General features: G+C 38.4%; 2 protein-coding genes across 2 annotated transcripts; both read right to left on the bottom strand.

The window, feature by feature from the left end:
• Window positions 1–100: 100 nt before the first annotated feature.
• On the bottom strand, window positions 101–14,559 carry LOC116669731 (deubiquitinase DESI2). Its single transcript, XM_032499764.1, has 5 exons — window positions 13,478–14,559; window positions 8,030–8,102; window positions 6,100–6,193; window positions 5,871–6,012; window positions 101–2,590 (listed from the first exon to the last, which is right to left on the bottom strand). The coding sequence occupies exons 1-5, from the start codon at window positions 13,514–13,516 to the stop codon at window positions 2,354–2,356; spliced, it is 585 nt and encodes a 194-aa protein (XP_032355655.1). The 5' UTR covers window positions 13,517–14,559; the 3' UTR covers window positions 101–2,353.
• Window positions 14,560–17,494: 2,935 nt separating this feature from the next.
• synj2bp (synaptojanin 2 binding protein) lies at window positions 17,495–23,390 on the bottom strand. Its single transcript, XM_032499768.1, has 4 exons — window positions 23,191–23,390; window positions 22,460–22,596; window positions 19,488–19,583; window positions 17,495–17,687 (listed from the first exon to the last, which is right to left on the bottom strand). The coding sequence occupies exons 1-4, from the start codon at window positions 23,252–23,254 to the stop codon at window positions 17,544–17,546; spliced, it is 441 nt and encodes a 146-aa protein (XP_032355659.1). The 5' UTR covers window positions 23,255–23,390; the 3' UTR covers window positions 17,495–17,543.
• Window positions 23,391–24,644: the final 1,254 nt, after the last annotated feature.

Raw genomic sequence — 24,644 nt, forward strand, 5'->3', positions numbered from 1 at the left:
TACATAACATAAACATCCTTAATAAGGCTCAAATAAATTACACCCCCCACCCCCACCCCATCCCATATTCTAGGCTGCAACAAAAGAAGCAAAACATGTCTTTGTTATTCTGTCTCTTTATTCTATATCCTCATTCTTGAAATTGTCTTGGGTTAGGAAAAAGAAATGTAAGGTTATGGTTGGTACAGAGCAAGAGAAAAAAATACCTGTCTGGTCTGCTCTGTAGAAAGTGCCAAAGACTTGTTACTAAACGGGTTACTAATCCCTGTACAGCTCCTGCAAACTCAAACTATACCCCAAAGAAAACTGGACACATCACACTTGGTGAAATGTAAAACTACATCTAAAGTAAATAACAATATAGCTTATTTAGGAACATGAAGCAGTCAAATCATCAATTTGCACTTTTCCTACCCCATTTAACAAGGTGTTCAGCCGGAATGAGATGACTGTGACTATAACGAGTTACATGGTTTCCTTCCTGAGAAAGGCTAGCTGTCCATGAACCCACTGCCGTAGCAGTAGGAGGGATGGAACACAATTAAAATCACATCTGGCCTGGTTCACTGAGCTTAATTTGCATTTAAAAATAACAAAAACATAATTATTATCATCATTGCAATCACCACCATTATCAGTATCAGAGGGGGGATGGTCATTAATGGGGTTGTGTACCTGCATGTATGCTAAAACCACAACGATCCCTTTATGAGTTTCTGAACATCTCACCGCAGCAAAATTCAGATGTATAATTAACTCCTTAAAATGGATTGCTTACTATCAACAACATGCGTTGTATCTGTAAACCTTCACAGTTGAAATAAATCAAAAATATAGTCTTGAAGGAACCGTTTTTTGGGAAATACACTTTCTTGCTGAGAGTTAGATGAAACCCACCTCATGTCTTTGGGATCAATTTGAAGATTCAGGTGGCAGTTGGTTAGCTTAGCTTAGCATAAAGAATGGAAATGGGGGGAATCTGTGAAATTGGGTTTTTGTTGAGTTAAACTTACAAGATGTAATGTGTTAATGGTGAGATTTCATGTGGATTTTGTTATCTTTGGACAGCGCCAGACTCACTGTTTCCCCCCGTTTACAGCCTTTATGCTAAGCTAAGCTAACCAGCTGCTGGCTGTAGCTTTATATTTACCATACTGACATAAAAATGGTATTGATCTTCTCATCTAACTTTCGGCAAGAAAGCGATTAAGTACATTTCCTAAAATGTGGGACCCACTGCTTTAAGGATTGCTGTATTTTAAAGGAGAATACTGCTTTTCTGCTTTTCTTTCTCATCACTGCTCCGTTTTTATTGGTTTATCGGTGAAAAATGTGATAAGACGAGTACCATAGAGGAACACTCTCCGGGCGTAAATGTACATTACCTAGCCTGGACGTTATCACACCGTTATAATATAAAGACCATATGGATATAAAAGCGTAGACAAACATTTTACTGGGTTACAAAGTCAATAATTAACAGTGTAGCAGCTTGACTTTCTAGTCTCTGAGATGTTCACAGATAGTGACTGGGCTACCCGAAGCTGTATGAACAGCGACTATTTAAACTGAACAGTATTTGCCCTTGATTGTTTACAATTGTCTATGAACCAGGTTAAACTGGCAGCTAACTGGAAGTTCACTGTTGTACAAGCCTCAGGTTGGATCATTTGTTTTGTTATTTTACAAAAGATAAGCGGAGAAGAAATACTTGATGATATGGTCAGAAGTGTGGCGTCTCAGATCAGTTGGACGTTTTGTCAAATTCTTTCAACATGCAACATTTTTACGAGTTCAGACTGAACTTTGAGGAAGGATTAAATCCTCTTTAAACCTTCTAAAATGGCCAAAGTTAACTAGTTAAGTCCCATACAATAAAAGCAGAGTCAACGATATCAACTGAAGGCCACATCGAGGTTATTGTACGAGAACTTGTTGACATTAAGCAGAGTAGCAGTTTCCTGTTAATGTCCCCATAAGTAGTCTCAGCACTGTGTCTAGTTGTTCTACAAAAGCAGCTCTGAAGGTAGGGCAAGGAACAAGGCTGACAAAGGTTTCAAAGTTCAGGGAAAAGACTTAAAATAATGTACTGCAAACTTCAGATCTACAAGTGGTTGTTGTGGAGTCTGAGCTTCAGTGCTCAGGTCAAAGTTTTTCCTCCTGTTGTCTGCAGGAAGGACCGGCAGGCTCCCTGTAGGTCTGAAGTCTCTGGCAGCAGCTGCTTTTCCTGCCTCTTTACTCAAGAGTGCAAACAGTATGAGGTCAGCTGGTTGTTCAAGCCTACTAATGCCACTTGAGCCACTGGCAGAGGTGGCGGGGACGTCCACATGTCAGTGTACTGTAGTCGGCCGCTTCACACCCTCGTGTGGCAACAGCTGTGGGAGGAGCCGCCGGCCGCCGCTCCGGGCGATGAAGGGTCCTCGTCGCTGGACTCGTTATGCTCCTCTTTGTGGAGGCCGAGGCTGATGTGGCTCTGCAGGGCGGCCGGGGTTAACCACTCCTTGGGTAGGCAGCTCTGCAGGAAGGGGATGCAGGAGCTGAAGTACGCCAGTCTGTTGACCCAGCGAGGGATTTCTCGTCCACACAGCAACTAAAAATAATAAAAAATAAAAAATAATTAATGTTGGAGTTTCAGTTCCTACTACTCACCACTCACCATGGCTCTATGTATATTTTTTACTATCTGTAATTATAGTTTTCCATTCTGAGTACCTATGTATTTTCATTTCATATATTTATTATACAGGAAAGTTAAACGATTACATTACAATATAAAAACGGGCCTGACTCAGTTTAAAAACTGGTTTTCAGCAGGTTCCTGTTCTGCAGACACATAAAACATGTTTACAGCACGTCAGGACAGACATTGATACAAGACATCGATATAGAAAAATTAATTTCGACAACTGAAAACAACAATACAGTTACATAAGGACATAGGCATTTATACTAGACATCAGCTGGGCTAGACAAATACGGATAATGCAAACAAGGCTTGGACAATACATAAACTAATTAATGCGAAATACTATGTACTAATACTAATACTAACTATGGTTAGACTCAATATCATCTATACTATGGGGACTTAATTGCAACATTATTTAATTACATATTATTCTATGTAATTTCACGTCACTTATTCACTAACATTGCAATATTTTTGTGGCCACCTAACTTTACTTCGCAATATCTTTTATATAATGCCACTTTGCACTTTACATTCATTCTGGGTTTTTTGCACATTGTCTGTTGGTTTGTTGCTGTTTTTTACTGTAGAAAAATGCAGCTGTAACAAGGGAATTTCCCCATTGTGGGATGAATAAAGTATTATCTAATCTAATCCAAAAACAAGTTAAAATGATGATGTGAGACACATTGTCACATTTCCTAAGTATATGATAAATATTAAAGAGAAACTCCCACATGTGAAGAAAGTTTGGGAGACTTGATGAATTACACAGAAGTATTTAATGAACACTCAACTGAGGAGAATTTAGGACCACACAGTACAGGGTGGGTACTATACCAACTTCTGAAGTTCCTGTCTTCCTGAAGGTGTAGTTAAACCCATGCTGGAGGGGTTAGGATTAGCTGAACCTTTAAGGTAAACAAAGATATTGCAGGCGCCTAAAACACAGATGCTAAAACCTACTTCAGCCTATCTCTCTCTCGCTGGGAAGTATGCAAAAGTGTGGCAGGCTCACCGACCTCCAAAAGGACACAGTCCTGAAACAAAACATTCCCTTATCGTAAAGCTGCCCAGATTCCCTGAATCTATGGAGGCACAAAGTTGAAGCACGCCTCTGCCTGGAAATGTCATGAGGTTATGGTGGACACTGACCTAAATGACACCTGGGTACCAGTCTCAACTTACAGAGCATGACTTAGTAAGCTGAAAATCCCACCACAATAAAGGGTAGGGCTGTGCAGTTATTCAAATTTTTATCCCAATTCAATTTTGGCTCCTAACAATCACAAGAACAGAGTAATTGATTATTTTGTCTTGTGTTCTTAAGGGGAATTCAAAACAGGAATTATTATTAAGGGAAATCAAAATAATCGTGATTTTCATTTTTTTCCAGAATCCAGAAGCCCTAATAAAGGGCTATTCTAGAAATTTTAAATTGCTCTTGCATGAGGTTGAGGGTCTCACAAGATTCTATTTTTCAATGAAAGATTGGTCAAAATCAAAGCAGCAAAGGCCGAGATACCCTGACTTTTACACCTTATAATCCTACATTTCCCATAATGCAACGGAGGGTCTTTTGTTTTGTAATGCAAGTTAACAAGACTAGCTCAAATGTTTAACATGTTCACCATCTTAGTTTAGCATGTTAGCATGCTAACGTTTAATAATTAGCATTGAATACAAAGGACAGCTGAGGATGATGGGAATGTCATAAGTTAAGGGACCGGTGAAGTTATTATAATTCATCCTAAGGAGGACATGAATGTAAAATAAAATGTATGGCAAACCATCTACTAGACATTTAAATCTGGATTAAAGTGTTTGACTGACATTGCCATCCCTAAAGCTGCATGGCTAAAAAAAAAAAATGTAGTGTCAAAGCCCAAAAATCAAAAATATAGTCTTGAAGGAACCGTTTTTGGGAAATACACTTGCTTTCTTGCTGAGAGTTAGATGACACATTTTATCATAACAATCCTTTAACTATGTAAATACCGTACATATCCCCACTCCTTATATTTCTTTATTTACATTTCTACTATTTGTGCAACTGCAACACAGAATTTCCCTTCGGGGATCAATAAAGTATTTCTGATTCTGATTCTGATTGCTCCCCATCTCTGATATAAAAATGTATTGATCTTCTCATGCTGACATAACACTGATGACATCAACAGAGTTATTTTTCCAGACGTTAGAATGCTCCTTTCAGAGCCACAGAAGACCTGATAACAGACCTGTTCACACAGGCTGAGTAGTGTTCTTCATAATGACTAAACTGACCTGAATGTCCCTTTAAGTGGCAAACTTTCATGTGATCAGATCTTTTTGTCTAAGATAAGATAAAATAGAACTGTAGTTGCATTACAAAGTAGAAAAGACTATACATATAAAATATCAATAAACGTATAAGTATAAAAAAATATTAGTAGCCAAATATCCAAATCCAAAATATACACAATACTCAAAATATAATTGAGGTTAAGTGTAAGTATCATTAGCTCATTTCTCAAGTTGCTTCTTGGAGAGTTGAGTATAGATATGTAGGAGAAGCAACTTACTTATCAGTATTTAATTTTGCCCAGTTGTGGCCTGTTGGGGGGCAATAAATATCAAAAGTTCCAAAACATCTACGTTGTTATTAGTATCAATCCAATAGACATAATATCTACAGACATGGCATCTGATTGGAGGCTATCTCACTTTGTCCCACAGCAACATTAAATAGTTTAGATCTGTGTACAGTTTCTGTGAATAATGTATTGTATTAAGTGTCCATTCATCATAATATTCAGATTTATCATAAATAATTGAACCAGCAGATGTATTTTAAGTTCCATTAAAGATGGGTAGAAGTGGGGTCACATTTTAAAAATGTGCTTGAAAGTAACGCATTAGCTACTTTCTGAAGTAACTAGTTACTTTTAGAATTTGTAACTGAGTATCTAATTTAGTTAACTGTAACTGTAACTAATTACCTTTTAAAAGTAACTTTCCCAACACTGGATATATGTGTACTTCTAACTCAGAACTGCCCTGTATATTATAGTTTCTAAACAATAAGTACATGTTGGAACAATACATACATGTAGGAAGAATATGTACATGTTGGAACAATACGTACATGTTAAAACAAAAAGAAAAAAACATTTGCCCATAAAAGCGATGTGGGACTGACCTCAGACAGCGAGGAGGAGAAGTGGTTGCAGTTTTTGTGCATTAGATGGTAGGCGTTGCCTTTGAACTCTTTACCGAGCTCTTCCATGATTTTATCCATGTCCTCCTCTGTGAAGTCTGTGGTGCCCAAAACAATGGCCTCCCTATTTGAAAGCAGAAAAAGACATATCAGCACACATTAACATAGACAGCCTCTCAGAGTACTGTATGCTAAAATGGAGCCCACTCACTTGAATTTGAATGTCTCTCCCAGTTCAGTGGCGTTCCCGGGATTGATCTCAAAGATGCCACTGAAAGGGTAAGGATGACCCCCGTATGCAAATTCTGTGTGGACAAAAAAGACGCAAAACACACGTCAACTCTTTGAATGGAAGCACCAAACTACTGTAATCACACAGAAGAGAGCAATTATTCACAGACACGTTGTATTTAAATCATTAGGCCTGGCTAATCACAGGCCTCTCTGCACCGTTTACAGCAGTATAGTGGGAAACAGCGCATTGAATAGAGTACCTTACATTGAATAGAGTACCCTACATTGAATAGAGTACCTTACATTGAATAGAGTACCTACATTGAATAGAGTACCTGACATTGAATAGAGTACCTACATTGAATAGAGTACCTTACATTGAATAGAGTACCTTACATTGAATAGAGTACCTACATTGAATAGAGTACCTACATTGAATAGAGTACCTTACATTGAATAGAGTACCTGACATTGAATAGAGTACCTTACATTGAATAGAGTACCTTACATTGAATAGAGTACCTGACATTGTGAACTTTGTAGCTTCTGAATTTAATTTGAATTAAAAACATTTTAACAACACAGGGCTGTTTCAGCCATGTGGGAAATCAACAATACAATGGTGCAGATAAAAGAACGCAAGTATGAAATAAGTATACAAAGTAATTGTATCAATACTGTGTTAAAGCAGTTCTTTTAGCCTTCTACTTTGACGTATTAAGATGTCACTGTTGGAAGTCACAGAGTATATTTAGACAACTTAGAGAGGTAATTCTACTTTCTTTGAATATTTCCATTTTATACTTTGTAATTATTATACTAGTGCATGTGTCCTATAGGTTAAGTTGCTTTACATACAAAACATATGGTGATCTTATAAAATATGATGCACTGTTACAGATTAAACTACACAGTATATATACTGTACATGTATAAAAAAAATTAAACTCCACCTAGGCCATCTAACATGGTAAAATGCTACCCACATATTCATTTATCAACAATGAAAATCCCTAATATATATATAATATATATATATATATATATATATATATATATATAGATACTTGAGTAAATGTAGCACTGTGGAGATAGGTCTGGCAATGCAAGACTGTATTCAAAGTTATTGCTCAGAAACTCATATGTAAATCCTTCAAATAGCCACTGGATAAAGTCAAAGATAATTCGTACATTAATCCACATTTAAAATATAACTATGTTTCCTAAAATGGCCCTGACAGCCCTAGGTTCACTGTGTGGCAATTGCTTTGCAGCAATATGATTTATTGCACATTGATGTGATAATATGCACCATATTTTCATTGATCCCTGTCTTCTAGGGGTGTCAACATCATCTTTTATTACTTCATTGTTCAGTTGTGATTTTGCTTACAAAGACTTGATAAAAAAAAAAAAAAAACTGCTTTTTTTGTTTTTTGTCTCAACCCATTTGGAGTTGGAGGTTTATACCTGACAGTGATTGTGTATTAAATCCAATAGCCAGTGATTGGATGCATGCCGTGATTATGCAAAAACATGCTGCAAGCACAAAATCCTATGCAGAAATTCCATAAAAGGAATTGATTTTCTGCCCTAGTGTTTTCACTGTCATCATATTTCACAGTGCACAGAGACAATATTTCCCAGTGATCTATTTTCACACTGGTTTGTGCCTCTGCCTTATCAAACCACACACACAGACAGACACACAAACACACGCTGCTGAGTGAGTCAGCGCAGCGGTGACTCAACCCAGAGAAATGGGGTCACGTTATTAGGAGCAACATTCCATATTTAATGTTTAAAACCAGACCTCACCTGCGTCTGTAGAAGCAGGCTCTTATCAACATGAATCATGTAATGGGATCTACAGTCCAGACACAAAGGAAAGCAAGGGAAAGTCTTACCTCGGCCATAAATCTCGATGCCTGAGTGGAAGACTCCAATACCCAGATTGGAAGTGTATTCGTTTATCCAGTACTGCAGAGAAAAAGGAGAGAGAGGGAGAGGAAGGGATCAATATCAAGAGTTATTTAGTGTTGTAGCAGGAGAGACACAATGCAGCAGCTCTACAGAAAACACTCTGATACCGAAGCCCTAAATGGGAGATCGGAATATTCAGTCTCAGGAAAAAATGGGATTGCTAAATAAATTATACGCTACGGGAGAGATGTTGATCAGGGTTACGTTTTTGTGAGTGAAATGAAGTTCCCAGTTAAATATGGTTATGATACAGTAAATACTTGAACATAGTCTTTGTAATTTGGGGATTCCAAGGAGTGTCCACATCTGTACAGACACAGATTAAGTGATTGTTTGATTGCATTAGATTGGTCCTATGTATCTTCAGATAGCTCTTTTAAGGTGCCGTTTTTAGGTTTCTATAAAATGGGTTCCTTTAAATTACTCTAATTAGAGCCATTTTATTCATGATTTATTAAATGCATTTTGTTTCATTCAGACATTCTAGAGATTAAATGCGAGGTTGCTGGTGTGCTCGAGCTTCTCCTGAGCCTCAATCGCTCCCAATGCATGTGCAAATGTAAGACAAAATGTCTGCTGAATGCACTAATGTGACTTAATGTTGTTTGTAACTCATTCTTATTCCGTTCTATCTTCACCAGAACAACCTGGTTAAATTAAGATTAAATTAATAAAAACGTTTGATAACCTGCATTTCCAAGGAAATGTTCATTCATTTGTTGTCTATATCGACTTATTCCTTTTCAGGATTGTAACAGCGGTGGCATCCTAGCATGCACTGGAGTGGAAAAATCAAAGGGAAGCACGCATGACTGATCCCTGATGTACAATATATCACCCAATGAGTCTCTGATCTGTTTGACCTGCAAGTCCTTAGACTGCTGGAGGGAAACAATGGCACATAAGAAAAGATCCCTGAGCCATCATGGCACATTTCACTGCAGACAATCATGCAGATCATTTATGGCGTGACCACAGCTCTTCTCCCCCCCCCTTACACCCACTGACACTCCCGCACCCTCAGCCCCCCCTGAGGAAAGAAGCTAAGAGCTAACCACACTGCCCCAGCTGTCCCCCATTAATAATAAAACACCTTTCCGGGATCAGAGTGATTTAGTAAAAGGACATCCACCTATTGACTTAGCTTCCTGCCCACGAGGATGAACTCTTCCACAGCAGTGAAATGAGAGTGTGACAAGCTGATTATCAAATGAAATGATTTTCTCCTCAGTGCATAAACAAGAATCCTGGGGGTGCCCAGATAGCTCAGTTGGCAGAGCTATCTGCGGGCCTGGGTTCGACTCCGATCTGCAGCCCTTTCCTGCATGTCATTCCCCTTCTCTCTCCCCTTTCATGTCTTCAGCTGTCCTGTCAATCAAAGGCCTAAAATGCCCCCCCCCCAAAAAAAATCCTAGCAACAATAGTGGAGCTTTTTTCAGTCAGTTCCCTGATGATGTTCCTTCACTCTCTTTGTTGCATGCCAACACTGCTGCAACGATCCACGGCGTCTCCTTCAACATCCTCCCTAGATGCAGCATCCGCCACTACACACATCCGTCAGTCACATTAATCCCAATCGATTCATCACCCTCCCTCCTCGCATGACTCACTCTCGGGCCGATCTTGCCCCATTCTTCATGCCTAATTCTCAGGGAAAGTATTTAAGACTGACTGTCACCGCCTTCGTGATCCCTTTCTCCCTCTTCAACAGACCCAGCATGACCTGCTTAGTCCCGGCAGGGCAGAGCCACACTGGAGTTAAATCAGCTGTCACTCGCGGCCCCTGCGAGGTCCTCATCTGTGAGACGACTTCAAGACAACCAAGAGTCAAACAACGGCACCTGGCTTTGTGTCTGAGTGTGTGATTATGTGTGTGAGTATTCCTGAAATCGCTGTCTCACATGTTGTGCTGCTGTTTTGCATTTGTACAATTTCTCAAAATATGGAACAAGCTGACTCGACGGGGGAGCTAACAACTTGGCGTAAATAAGTAAATACGTGAGCAAAATAAAGCATTGGGGGAATTCAACTTCACGACACTTTGGTAAATAAGAACGATTGCGTTAAATTGATCATGAAACTGTCATTTGTCCACTGCAGACTTTCTATAACTATTTTCATTATTACATGGGTAAACTTTATCTTAACCCCAACCCTATACATATAATTAACGACTTATAACACAATGTAGCGTAGTTTTAACCCTTGTGTTGTCTTCCCGGCAAATTTAAAAAATACTTTTTTTTTTTTACTTTTTCTTATGTTTTTGTCCCTTTTTTCAACACTTTTTTCAATGTTCAACACTATGTAACACTAACTTATTAACTTATTTTTGGAATTGATGGTCAATAAACCTCATTGTTTTTGTAATTAGACCTAATGTTTGAGTTTGAAAAGCAAAAATTAGGAATTGTTTAGACTAAAATTCAAGGAATGGATGTTGATGGATAATCACAGACTGGAATATGTCAACTTCTACTCAATAATATCTTAAAACCACCTCAATTGTTTTTTCCAATGCTATAAAATTGAATAAGACACCCCAAAATTATTGAAAGTAGAGATTTGTACTTGACAAAGAGCGTTGTGTGGAATCAATCATGTTATTTTGGGTAATTACAATTGGGTAGTTAAAAAGAAGATTGATATAGGAAAACGGGTCAATTTGACCCGAGGACAACATATGAGGACATCTTCAGTGTTTATAAATGTAATTGTCATTAATAACTCCTCTGGTGAAGCATCTGTGTGTATGATGTGTAAACAGAAAATGAGTGATTGAAAATGTAATAAAGGGGTAATCATATAAACTGTGGGAGATGGTGTTTAATGCAGCTAAAAACTTAAATATTGAGTAAACAACAACATCATAGATTTTCTTTGGTTTTAAACTACCGTTCTAATCTAGTGATAGGAAAGAAGCCACACTGTTAAGAAAGGCACTGTTCCAAGGCTGTTATGGGAGTAACTACAAATGTCAATGGGATTTCGAACAAGGCTTTCTTACTCCAGGAACAGAGCCAAGAAGATCCGCTTTCACTTTAGTGCTCTATTTATTTTTTTGCTGGAGCAATTAAATGTACACTACCGTTCCAAAGTTTGGAGTCACTTAGAAATTTCCATTGCGCTCCATTATAGACAGAACCCCAGCTGAGATCAGTTGCATTGTTTTTTTTTAACCAGGGCAGCAGTTTTCAGATTGCATTATGTCCATACATAATTACAACAGGGTTCTCCAATGGTTTTCTAGTTAGTTTTTGAAAATGATATCAGATTAGTAAACAGAATGAGCCTTTGGAACATTGACTGAATGGTTGCCGATAATGGGCAATGTAGATATTGCATTAAAGGCCCCCCCCCCACTCAGTTCAGCTGGTATTCGGTCTATAATGGAGTGGTATGGAAATTTCTAAGAGACCCCAAACCTTTGACCGCTAGTGTATTGCCATGCATACAAAGTAGCTACTTCTACACTTGTACATGAACACTTATCGCAATGTTATAAATTATACATTTATTGCTAATAACTGCTATAACTACTGATTTTCAAGGTCAAAAATGAACCCTGAAGTCAGCATGTCTTTTTATATGCACATTTATTAACAGTTTGGGACCAACTTGTGGGCGATTTGTACAAGTGTATACAAAGTTTAATAAATGTTGTTTACAATTTTGTGTACAGATTTGTGTCATGTCCTCATATATCATGTAATATGATTACAGCTATGGTTTATATCATTCATTAGCTGTTTATTACAGATAAACAGAGGTTATACTCATTGATAAATACACTGTACACTTATAGCATCTGCATATCTGCTTACGTCATTATCGTCGTTATAAACTATTTATTGAATGTCTATATGTACTGCTTAAGAATTTTACATATGGGGAGTTGAAGTAAAGTTTTAGCAATATGAAACACTTCATAATATCACAACTGTTTTGGTGTAAATGGAGTAATTCTGTGGATTTACAGCCACCTGTTACATAATATTCACACAGGAGGCTGTTCAGCAGTACAGACTGAAAAGACCAGGCAGTGGGCACATGAATGTCTGAATGAAGATCCTTGTTCTACTGGTGTGTGTGTGTGTGTGTGTGTGGTGTGTGTGTGTGTGAGGGGGGTTGCATGTGAGTACATGCACACTGCAGATGTGTGTTTTTGTATGCTGTGCGTCATGTGAGCTGTGGGCACAGTGACAGAGGTCAGAGGGTTGATGGATGCTTTCACAGACTTTAGGTTGGAATACAGTATGTAACTTGATTTTCTTATTCTTTCTTATTTGTTAAATACTTCACATTTCACTCGGCTTTCCTACTTTTTCGCAGTGATATTACTAAATAATAGTGATATACTATGATATACTAAATGTGATATACTAAATAATGATTCGTAGATGAACAAGAATTTGACTTCACAAAACAGTGCATGTCATCAGATTGGTGTGACTGTGCTCACCAAATTCCATTGAAGATTCTGTTAACTTAACAGTTTCTTTTTTTTTTGATTTACTTTTTATTGGTTTTCTTTTAGTAACATGAACATATGTGTCATCTGGGCACGGAACATACAACATAACATAACGTGTCGGGGGAGGAAACACAGTTACCATACGTGCATCATGCATAAAAAAATATAAAGATGCTGTTTGAAGATGGGGAAAATAAACAGTTCTCGATTAAAGATTCAACATAACGAAAGGAGGATTTGAGCATTAAGTAAAACACCAGTTGAACATAAGCACACCATAAATAAAATTTAAAAGATACTGCACGGAAATAGGGAAAAGACATTTCTTATTAAAAGAATTCACCCCTATTTTTGCAATTTATATGAAATCAGGTCTTACAGATGACTCAACCATTTTGATTAGTTCTCTTCAAAATTATTAGCCTGGTTCATAGTTTGAAAGTAATTCTCTCCATAACATTATAAATTATACCAATCCACTCATTTATTGATGATTTGTCCTTTATCAGCCATTTTCTGCAAAGCCTTTTTGCACCCCACTAACAACACACTCAAAAAGGTATTTGTCTCGCTTTGTATATTCAAATCCATCCAGATCACACAGGAACTTAACAGTTTCAGCATTTGTTAGGATTGCAAAATCACTCATAGGCCTACACACAACTGTTGATTGACATAAACACGCTTCTGTTGCAACTGCCTGTTGTGATTCCAACTGGACTCTTTCCAACATAGCTGTGAAGTGCACTTGTGAAGCAGGTGTGTAATAGGCCTGCTATTTCTAGCGGGGCTGTGCTTTCACTTCCTCTGCTAGTGTCAGATTAGAAATAGCCCTGTCAGAAAGAGAAAATAAAACTGAATAAAAAGTAAGTGTAGTTTGGTTGAAATGGATTCTTACCATATCATACACGTTAAGGATGACAGGTTCATTGGCCATGGTTTAAACCTGAGCTGGAAAGGCAAACGTCCCCACCTTTCCCGTTTTTAAAGTTGTCAGGACCTCCACAACCCTGTGAAGTCACAGCAGGGCCCCACGGCGGACAGCAGGAGCAGCGGGCAGGCGTCTGCTGGAGGGATGGAGGCTGCTCATTCCCCCGCAGGGCAAATAGGCTTCATGGGGCTCTGCAGGGTGGCGGGAAAGGCGAGTAAAGCAGGGGAAATGTCCCAAAAAGGAAACAGGACAACTGAAGCTTAGTCACAAATGCATTGTGGCTTGTAAGGTCAAGAAATACATGAAACTCAGATCAGGGCGAAACCAGGTCCGGTAGTGGACGGGGCCCATCTTCCGGCTCCAAAAATAATCTGTTGAAAGTGGAAATCAATGCTGGTAAAACAACAGCTCAAAATGTGATCTCAGACGCGGTGATAATATACTCTTCAGCGGACATAAAGGGCCTACAAGTGTTGAAATGTGAAGCGGGCGCCCGCCTGTCATCACGGGGGGAAAGGCGACAGCTAGCTCGGACCGATGTCGACGATGGAGGCGGAGAGCGGGGCATGTTCACACGGAGGAGGATGTTGGACCGGCTGCGGAAGAGGACTCCTGAGCCATGGTGGTTAATAAAACTGATGGAGATGGGGGAGTCAAGCTCACCAACAGCATCCCCGGCCGGTGCTGCTTCTACAGCCAGCATCCTCTTCGTCGGGAGGGGACAAACGTCCGCGGCATGACTTCCACAACAACACGGAACCGTTTCGACAGAAGGTTTCCCAAATGTATTTTAGACAGTGCAAAAACAGCCGAGATCCATCCGCAGGCCCTACCGCGCGGTTTCTACCCAGCTCTGGCTCTGGCTTTGTCTCTCTCTTTCTCTCTCTCTCTCCTGTCAGGACTGAGGTTTTAGATTACATCATATCTATGCTGCCTCAGAGGCAACATCCTCATGCACACACAGCTGATGGGAGACGGGGCTGCTGGTGGGTGTACATGAGCACGTTCTGTTACAGAAGGCTGTTTGTAGGCCTTCACTCTCTCAACCAGGGTCCAGCCGAAATATGCTCTATTTTACCTCTGTGCTTCACACATTCAACAAGAACATTTAGGCTACTTGGAGTGGTTGTGTTTTTTTGACTCACTAAAATGGGTTAGTAAAAATGGTACAAATCTATTATGCCGCAATTCAAATTCCGAGGTTTATTTTGGGATATCAAATTAACTAAAACGAGACAATTTTAATTTTAGGCAAGTAAAGTAGGTTAGTTCAGTTTTTGTCGCATTAAGGTCCGCTTTTAATTTGAAGGCAAACTGGCAACATCCGGTGTTATGTTGTTGCCTAAATTAACTTTTTTGCCAAATTTACTAAAAATCTATTAAACTTCCTTCTAAATCAGAGGTCTAAGATGTATAAAATCACAATAATGAAATATAAAAAAAGGCTTTGAAGTCATTTTAAAATTAGGAGAAGACATTTTTGACGCAGTTAAAGCAAGATTTTAACTTAGAATCTCAAAATTCATTCAGTCATTCATTGTACATTTTAATTAGTATTTTAACAATACATTTGGACTTAAGACACAAATTTTGACATTCTACCAATTTTGACCATCTGATCATTTTAACTAATATCTCTCACTAGTGATTTACAAAAAACATTTGGTTCTTTCCTACATTTTGCCATTAACAGTATTTACATATTACATGGGTGAAATATTCTGTATTTCCTTCTATTTATAGAAAATTAAAAAGCCAAAGCCAAGTGAATTCAACATGAATTTTAATACAGTAGGTGTTTGGATGTAAAACACAGTAATTTACATAATTTATTAGTGCTTCTGATCTGGGTTTTCTGGCATACTGCACGTATTCACAATCCCACTCAGCAGAGTGACATGACATGTATTTACAGACAACAGACTGACATTTGCAGTTACCCATAATTCACTTGTTCATCCGTTTTAAGAACATTACTGTAGGAACTCCATGATTGTGGCTAGTGCAAAAAAAAAAAAAAAGTGTTGACAGCAACTCATTTCTTAAAAAAAAAAAACTTTCCTTCACATGGAAGTGTCTCAAGCTCCTCTTCAGTATTATGCTGAAGAGCCTTCACACAAATGAATAAGTCATGTCCTCTATCACAACATACTCCAATTTCCATCCATCACTTAGCACGAGGTGGGATGTGATCATAAGCACTGGCCTCAATGCAAAAAGTTTAAAATGGCCGTGACGCACAACACAAACATGGCAGCATTTAGCTTGAAAGGACAAGTCTGGTGAGAACCTATACTTTTCTTACTGTGAACCAATCCCATTAAAGAACCAAAACCAACAATGAATTAACATTTAAAAAAAAATGTCTGATATATTCTTCATGCAAAAAAAAGCTCTATTGTTTTCCAAAAAGTATGAGAACCACATTAATGATCCACACCGTTATTCCTTCATTACCACGAGTTAGTCAGTTATTCACATATACACCGCCCTGCTGCTCTAAATACTTTCTAACTCACCAAATTATGTGTGTTCTTTAATTTGCCTCTGAAAAGTCCCGAAGAAATACTTTCTCTTGTTTGAGGAATATTTGCTAAGATACAAACTACAGCGTCCAGCTGTTTTTGACACCGACAGAGCAATTTTTGAAACTCAGACTATATACAGTGGTGCTCATAAGTGTATGAACCCATGCTAAAGTTGAATAAAAAGAGGAATAAAAAAAATAAATTGTCTTTCGGTAATTGACATTAATGCTTTAATTAAAAAAAAAAAAAAAGATTAAAAAAATTGAAAAATCCATCCTTTAAGGACACCAATTTTCTTGTGGATTCCTGAAATAACTGGCCTTTAAAAATAAAAAATTTGCCTGCCTCTACCTGAATTTGACTTATGGGTGTGTATACTTATGCCCCGTTTTTTTTTTTTAAGAAAGAACATTTAATTACAATACATTATTTATTTATATATTATTATTATATATTTGTGTCCTTAAAGGTTGTATTTTTCTTCTTTTTTTAAATTAAGGCATTAAGATCAATTTCCAAAAGATGATTTTTTTTCATCCCTCTTTTCAGTCAACTTTAGCATGGGTTCATAAACCTATGAGCACCGCTGTATTTCTGACGTGTTTTTAAAGATTTATGCATTGAACAAATGGCCAAGTGGCTGCGGATAGACTGAGGACGTTGGAAAGTATTGAGAGATGGAATAACTCACTGTTTGTTTGGGGCTTTTTATGGGATTTGATGACAAAATATAGAGATTATCACAAGCAACATCCTTTAATTATAAATGTATTACTGGATGCAGTAGGTTGATTTTCATTTTGATCACGACAAGGACCACGAAGACGCAAACACCACCACTGCTTGGAGTAGACAGAAAAAGGCACTCTGAAGTCCAGTACAAGACAATTTATTACATTACCTGCAGGCTGTTTCAGCACAGCAGGATGCAACTCTTCTCACGATTCTGTGCACCATGGAATATGAAAATCAAACCCAGTTGCCTTCATTTTTAAACCCTGACAAACTGAAAGTTCAGTCTCCTCCTGTTGGCCCTCAGACAGATCTGTCATTCAGGGATGGGGGTACAGAGAGGCCTACGAGTGCCTGAACACAACACAGTCTTTAGGTCTGGAAATGGACCCTAAAGCTAGAGCCAGTCGGACTTGATCCAGGGATTTAAAAGTATTTCGCATTCAACTTCTGTATACGGGCAGCCATTTTGTTTCTGCCTGAGTTCAGCCCGGCAGCAGGAATGTGCATCCTTCTACTCCTTACAAATCACAAAGCTATCCATTTAAAGTAATCTGTGGGGTAAGAGCGGATCCTTTTGCATAGGAAAGGTGTCGAGCAGCTACCATTAATCACATGATAAACATGAACATGGAGAAACTCATCAGTGACACCAACAGCTACTTAAAAAAAAAAAAAAAAAAAAATCTACTGTTTATAGTTTCCCCTCTTTTTCTTTGGCCTTAAGCAAAGTTTTTGATTTTAAAAATAATATACAGACAACGGCGGCTTCGTTAAAAGTGCCTCTTGTGGTTTTGAATGTAAATGAATGCAAAGATGCTTGCAACTCCCAATAAGGCAGCCAGTATACCCAGAGAAGACACTGGAGATTTGTGCTCGGGTTGTGAGCCTGTGGGTCCGTTCATGTGTTGGGGAAACTGCAAGACACAAAGATAAAAACAAGGACAATGATTACAGCTGCACTGGAGGTGATATTTTTGCAGAAATGCACCCGTTCTTATTTGTCTAAATCCAAAATACATAGTGGAGTCACTCACTCACTCACTCACTCACTCACTCAGTTTGCTTGGACTACATTCTGGTGTTGGACACACGTTTCAGTTTCAAGAAATCCTCTAAGAAGTGAGGGATCAAATTCAAACTTACTTGACGTTACTACTGGTCATTGTCTAAGAAACGTAGGCTTTCATGATTAGGAGTCATGGAAGTGACTGTGTAAAGAAGGAAAACAAAAGCCTGCGAGAGAGGTTCAAAATGGCTGTGCGTGAATGTCAGATTTATGGAAAGTTAAAAAGTTGCCTGCCGCTGCCCTTCAGTCCTGCGGCTGAAAAGATTCTGTTGGACGATTTGACGACAAACTTTGTTTTAGGCGTTCTGGCCTCTTTACTAACTCTCCTTAGAAAACTCAACGACTGTCTGCCAAATCAATTCTATTTACCGGAAAAACAATGCCTAGCTCGCTAGAATGGACAGCTAGAATAGAATACATAAAACAGTAATAGATAAAACATGTAAAACCACTGGCATGGCTTTAAAAGGGAAATCCAAGTCTCCAAAGCAACGGCAGTGAGGCTAGGATCGGCAAACCTGCCGCCAAAAGGGTTTCAGACATTCCACCACTAATTTTACCAAATTAAGTTTTCTGAGTCCCTCTCTCCCTATCTTGCTTTCCCTCTCTCCCTCCAATTAAAAAAGCCCCCCAAAAAAAAAAATCTAAATGGGGGAATTAATTATAACAATAAAAACATACCATATCACATATTTGACAGTCAATAACTACATCACACTCTTCTTAGAATTGCTTAGTGGTTTTATAGTCTAGAAATATATATATATATATATATATATATATATTATATATAATATATATTATAATATATATATATATATATATATGCTCACAAAGATCCAGTGTTTTTTTTTTTTTTCTCAAACCCCAGGTAACTTACTGTAAGGACTGAGCCTTAATATTTGGGGGACCATTTTTATTGGAGGAAATGTTGGTCAGAGGAACTACAGGATGTGTGATTGGTCAGGACTTTCCATTGTGTTTTACAGTGGTGGGGGGGCACTTTGCCTCCACTAACATAAAAAATGAATACACTACATCAACATGGGAAAGGCAGCTTTTGGGATGACTCGCGCAAGGAAATTGAAATTCCAGCATCAGTTTTATCAAGACTACAGTATAGAAGACAGTATAAATATAATAATAACAGTAATTAAAATAGTAATAATAACAACAAAAACCTTTGGCTATGAAAAAGACATGAAATGATATTAACCATAAATGATCAATCAAAAGTGTCAGTGTTAAGTCTTAAAGTGTCACGGTATTAATCTAAGTCCAGGGGTGTGTGTGTGTGTGTGTGTATGTATGTATGTATTGTCCTCTGTGCCCTATTTCCTCCTCCCCCCCGAGTGAGGAGAGGAGGATGTATCTGTATGTATGTATGTATGTATGTATGTATGTATGTATGTATGTATGTATGTATGTATGTATGTATGTAGTATGTATGTATGTATGTATCGTTGCATTGTACCTGTACATGTGTAATGACAATAAAGTTGAATCTAATCTAATGTATGTATCTGTGAGCTAAAGACAATTTTCCATTGTAGTGGACAATAAAGCAAAAATACACAAAAATCAACAAACCACTCAAACATTTGAATACTAGGAAAAGCTGATCATTTTGAATAATTTTGCCTCCAACCTTTTTCAGAACCCGGAGCACCACGTCCTCCCCTGCTGTCCTGAACAGCTCGACTGTAGCTTGATGTGCCAGATTCTCCAGCTTAATTCCGTTGATCTACACAACCCACAAGAAACAAAAAACAATGAGGAAGTGCTTTTTCATTCCATTTCACTTTGATCAAATGACTGAACTCCAGTCAGGGCCTGAAACCAACACCCGACCACCAGCCAAATGTGGGTGAATTTAGCTGGCAATGTGGCAGGTAGCCAATGAGGATTGAGTGATTCATTAGGGTTTTTTTTTGCAAATGCTGTTCTTTTATATTTCAAAGAAGTACGCCATTTTGTTGGATTTTTAGCTAAAAATGTGGCGGCACATTAATGGGGTAAAGAGGGCGGCCAAAACGAATAACCAACAAAAAGATGAGCATGAGTCAAAGAACAATAAAAGAATACGTTTTAATACAAAGTGGACAAAAGGCGGCAACAGCATGGTTGGTGCGGGGCTGATTTACGACAGCAGTGCAGAACAAATGTGCTGCAGTGACGCTTGTGTGTACAGCTCAGAGAAAGCAAAGTCAAATCCTTTTGTAATCGAGACTAAAAACTTAAAATTAGAAGCAAAAAAGGACCACGAATCATCAAAAAGTCACCTACACACGATAAGTTGTAAACTATCAAAGACTGCGCTTCAGGAAGAGACCGCCGCGGTCAAGGCACGAACGTCCATGAACGCAGGGGACGATGGACTGCTGGATGGACTCACTGTGTCGTTAAAAAAGTTAACTTCAGGCCCTGGCTGCTGTTAGTCTGACTTTCGACTACTAAGCTGACTATTATCCATCACAATTTCCGAAAGTGAAATGTGATGACGTCTGTTAGTTTGGTTCGCCCAGCAATCAAAACCTTACAGACGTTGAGTTTTTCAAATGAACAAACAGAGAAATTACAAAGCTTCACAATTGAGAAGCTGAAACAAAGGAATGGTTGGCATTTGGCTTCAAATACAAACATAATAGTTAGCTAGATCTGATTTAAATACTCAGTTCAATCAGGGGATGAATCAAAAGTGGAGGAAAGTATATTTACTCTATTACTAAACTTAAAGCTGTAGTGTGTAACTTTTTGATATTAATAAACCTCCGTTACAGTCAAGCTATCGTCAAATGAGTTGCTACAACGCTAATTAAGACTATCAGCTCCACACAACTCTCTGGATTTCTCAGTATGACTGTGTTAACAAGACTGCGAGCAAGTGCGTGGGGGAGGGGTGTGGACACATGCTTGATCACAGAAGGCTTGTATCATGTGGACGCGCCGACAGTGTTGTCGTCATTACTTAGAATTCCTCATGGGGCGACCGAAACTACGCAATATAGCTTTAAGTGAGCCACTTGTACTTTACTTTTAAGTATCCATATTTATGCTACTTTATACTTCTACTTCACTATATTATAGAGTTAAATAATGTACTTTGTGCTCCACCACATTTATCTGGACAGCTGGAGTTGCTTTGCAGATTCAGATTAGTAAATCAAATACAATCAACTACTAAATGATGCTGTGTTATTAAAGCTACCCAGCAGTATACAAAGCCATTAAAATTAACCCCACCTTTACCAGCTGCAACATTCAAGTTCTTCCACCGCTTCAATTTCTCTATCCTACACCTAGGGCGTAATTTCCACTGGGGGGGGGGGGGGGGGAGAGAGAGAGAGCTGTCTTTTGCAAATGCAGAGCAGTCAGAAAAGTGTGCCTCGCTCGGAAAGGTTGTTGTAGTGTTCCCCTGGACACAAACCAGTGAGAGCCATTAAAAAGAATTAAATGATTATACATTATAATTCTGTTAATGACATGGTGCTGCAGCCTCAGAATGGGATTAGTAGTAGTTTACGTTTTCCCCCACAGGATTGCACTTAAGTTATATTATAGATGCAATACCCTTCCCGTTTGTACCAGTAATATTATAGGTTCCCTTTGATTAAATATGAAATTAATACACTATATTGTATTGGCTTTTTAAAATAAAACATACACTCAAACTCGCTGTATGTGCGCATGAGTAGTTCCAGAGGGATCAAGTATGCCGGCCGAATTATTTGTGATTGACACCATGGTGAATTGTTGTATCATGGCTCCATTCAGGCTGCGGTTTTATACTGGTGGCTTAACTCGGAGTCAACCTACTGAGTTGATTGAACCAACTTAAATCAGCTGTTCTGAGAACCCAAAACTCAGAGTTTCCCATCTCAGGGTAAATCAACTCAGAGATCAGGGCTGGACTGTGTGTGTAGAGAGAGAGAGCGAGGGTGTTGTCTTGTGTCATGTCATGTGATCATTAACGAATTTGACATTTTAGCAGAGGTGTTTTACACACAGGTTTAGTGGCTGGACAGTAATGTTATTAGTTAGCAGTAGACTTCATTAACCCGGGGTGAGTCTGATGGAAAGTGCTCTGTGTAGGCTACAGCTCACAGCAACTTAATACTACATAGTGTCTGGAGTTGGTTCGATATTTAGTGTTGGCAAATGGCTTTTTCTTTAGTTTAGAAAGCAAATAGACATGGAAATGCGTAGCACCTTCCCTCTCTGTATCCGGTCCTGCGCTTGTAAAAAGCCAATGCGTGCTTCTTTTACCCATATATACTTAACGATATCTTTTGCATTTGTCATCCAAACAACGTCAAACATGGCACTGCACTTACTTGGGCCCGTGGCAAGACACTTGTCAAATTCTTAAAACAAAGAATGTAAGATACAGTTTGCTTACACATAGTAGTTAATACTATTCTTTCTGGAAGGATTTATCATCACATGATCAACTTTTTCCAACTATTTTCTGGATTTTGTATCAACATAGTCCCTTAACTTATGTAGAAATGAGATTTAAATACAAAACTTTTGGGGGTGTGGGGGCAAGGTCTGTCTGTCTGTCTCCAGACCAAGGTTACACCCGTGTCCTTCACCCTTGATCAAGTCAACATGTATTACCGCCAGGATCTTGTCCCCCTCTTGGAGTCTTCCGTCCAACGCAGCGGCTCCATCTTCTTTAATTTTGGACACGTATATGCCGCTGTCAGCCACTACATACTGCTGGTCCACGCCCCCGACTATGTTGAATCCCAAGCCTAAAAAAAAAAAAAAAAAAAACAGACACAGGCAGGAAATCGAGGTTTCTTTTGCGTCACATTCAATCGTCACAAATGCAATTAGGCAGACGTTGCTGATTCAATCAACATTTATCTCAAAGGCTCAAAGTGCAAGCGGAATCATTGCAACGCTGTAACCTACTGCCTAATGCTATTCAGAGAAAACTGCCCCTCACAAACGTTACATAACACAGTGTAAACCCGACATTACTCTCATGGAGCTAAATGAACCGTGCAGCTCCTCCAAACAAACTTACGATATGACAGGCCGGGCAGTGGCGATACTTTTAAAGATGTTAACAGCGCCAAAGAGGACTCGTCGTTATTTTGTTAATTGAAGTAACTTGTAAGAACTCAGCCGGCTTTCCCGACTTAATTCCTCTACTTTACTACACGATAACACATGGTGGGATGAGGTTTTGTTATTTTGGATACGCAAATCAGCCCATTAGCTTCGGGATACCCTCTAGCTTGACAAGCGTTCATTTTTACGCTGCTACGTAACGTTTGCTAGCTAGTAGCGCAACCGCTAACGTTATGCTAACTGCTCGTCAACTTATCCGGTCTTCTTACCTGCCGATCCTCGCTTCAGTGTTATGTCCACCACGTTGGGTGAGGAGGGCAGAGAGCCATTCATTTTGTCAAGACAGCGAGCGATCTTCAGAGGAGGGGGGACCAAACTATTTATATGAAGGTGAACTCATTGAGGAGTTTCGATTTGGTTCCTTCGGTTCTGTCGGTGGTTTGTGGTGTGCTGCCACCTGACGGGATGAGGCGGTACTGCAGGCTGACCTTTGAGTTCCACAGCACGGAGGCAAATCAGGAACGGAAAACACAACACACATCCATGACTCCCAAGATATTATGTACTTTTACTATTGATGTTAAAACCTCAGCTCTGCATCTTTCTAGATTACACACTGGACTATACATTGCACTGATTCTGAGAATTGTTGTTTACATGGAACAGTTTTTAATTAATTTCCCCACACTATTTCATTTCCAAAATGCCTTTTCTGTTTTAATATGATATTTTTGGGTATTTTATTTTGTATGATTTTATTTGCACCATCTAAAACACTTTGTCAATGTGTTTTGGGTTAGAATAAATATAAATAAAGTATCACTACCCTTTGCACCACCCTCATTCCCACTTAACCAAATATTTCTGATTCCTAATTTTTAACTAAAGCATAATTTATATTGTTGATACTGATGTAATAACCTATACATATTTTCTTTGTATATACATGTATAGGTTTATATTTTATATAACTGTACTGTATATCCTACCCCCCAAAAAAATAGTTTCTCACTTTATTCTTTCCTTCATTGCTACTGTTATTCTGGGTTTATTCTATGCAAATTTAAATATTTGTTTATAGATTTTCTGTGCGTAGTGGGGAGGAATGTTTCATACCAGTGGTGGAAGAATTATTTAGATTTTTTTTTAAAGTAACAATATTCCATTAAACGTAAAAGTCTTACATTTAACACTTTTACATATAATGGAATGTGTATTATCAGCGATAAGTACTTTGGATACATATAATACATGTATCACTCATTTTATTGTCCATCTACATATATTAATTCTACTTCGATTGCATTGTTTTTATGGTAGTGTGTTTTAAGATTTTTGTAGGACTACAGTGAATTTGCTCCCACATAAACATACTGTAATTTAATACAAGTACTAATTATTAATTTATAACCAGTGGTGGAAGGAGTATTTAGATTGTGGTATTGCAACAACAATACCACACTATTAAAATACTCCACTAAAAGCAAGGTCCTGCATTTACAATGTTACTTATGCAGAAGTATTAGTACTTGTGATACTTTAAAGTACCTACATCTCTAACTTTGATTCCGCAGTATGTATTACAAATTCAATTCTTAACTATATTTTAATTATCTGTTTAAAGCACTTACACAACAGTCAAAGAATGAATTGTGGTATATTAATTAAATAATGATTCTATTACTGTCAAAGACAAATGCACAGGAGTTGAACCAATAAAACA

The sequence above is a fragment of the Etheostoma spectabile genome, chromosome 20 (assembly GCF_008692095.1).
Source record: "Etheostoma spectabile isolate EspeVRDwgs_2016 chromosome 20, UIUC_Espe_1.0, whole genome shotgun sequence".
Taxonomy (NCBI): domain Eukaryota; kingdom Metazoa; phylum Chordata; class Actinopteri; order Perciformes; family Percidae; genus Etheostoma; species Etheostoma spectabile.

Coding starts and splice junctions, on each gene's coding strand:
- LOC116669731 (XM_032499764.1), bottom strand. CDS start 13,516: ATGGCCAATGAACCTGTCATCCTTAACGTGTATGATATG. Junction 8,103..13,477: donor TCCTTAACGTGTATGATATG/GTAAGAATCCAT, acceptor TTTTCTCTGCAG/TACTGGATAAACGAATACAC. Junction 6,013..6,099: donor GGAGAGACATTCAAATTCAA/GTGAGTGGGCTC, acceptor GCTTTCAAATAG/GGAGGCCATTGTTTTGGGCA.
- synj2bp (XM_032499768.1), bottom strand. CDS start 23,254: ATGAATGGCTCTCTGCCCTCCTCACCCAACGTGGTGGACATAACACTG. Junction 22,597..23,190: donor ACTGAAGCGAGGATCGGCAG/GTAAGAAGACCG, acceptor TTTTTTTTTTAG/GCTTGGGATTCAACATAGTC. Junction 17,688..19,487: donor TGCTCCGGGTTCTGAAAAAG/GTTGGAGGCAAA, acceptor TGTGTCTTGCAG/TTTCCCCAACACATGAACGG.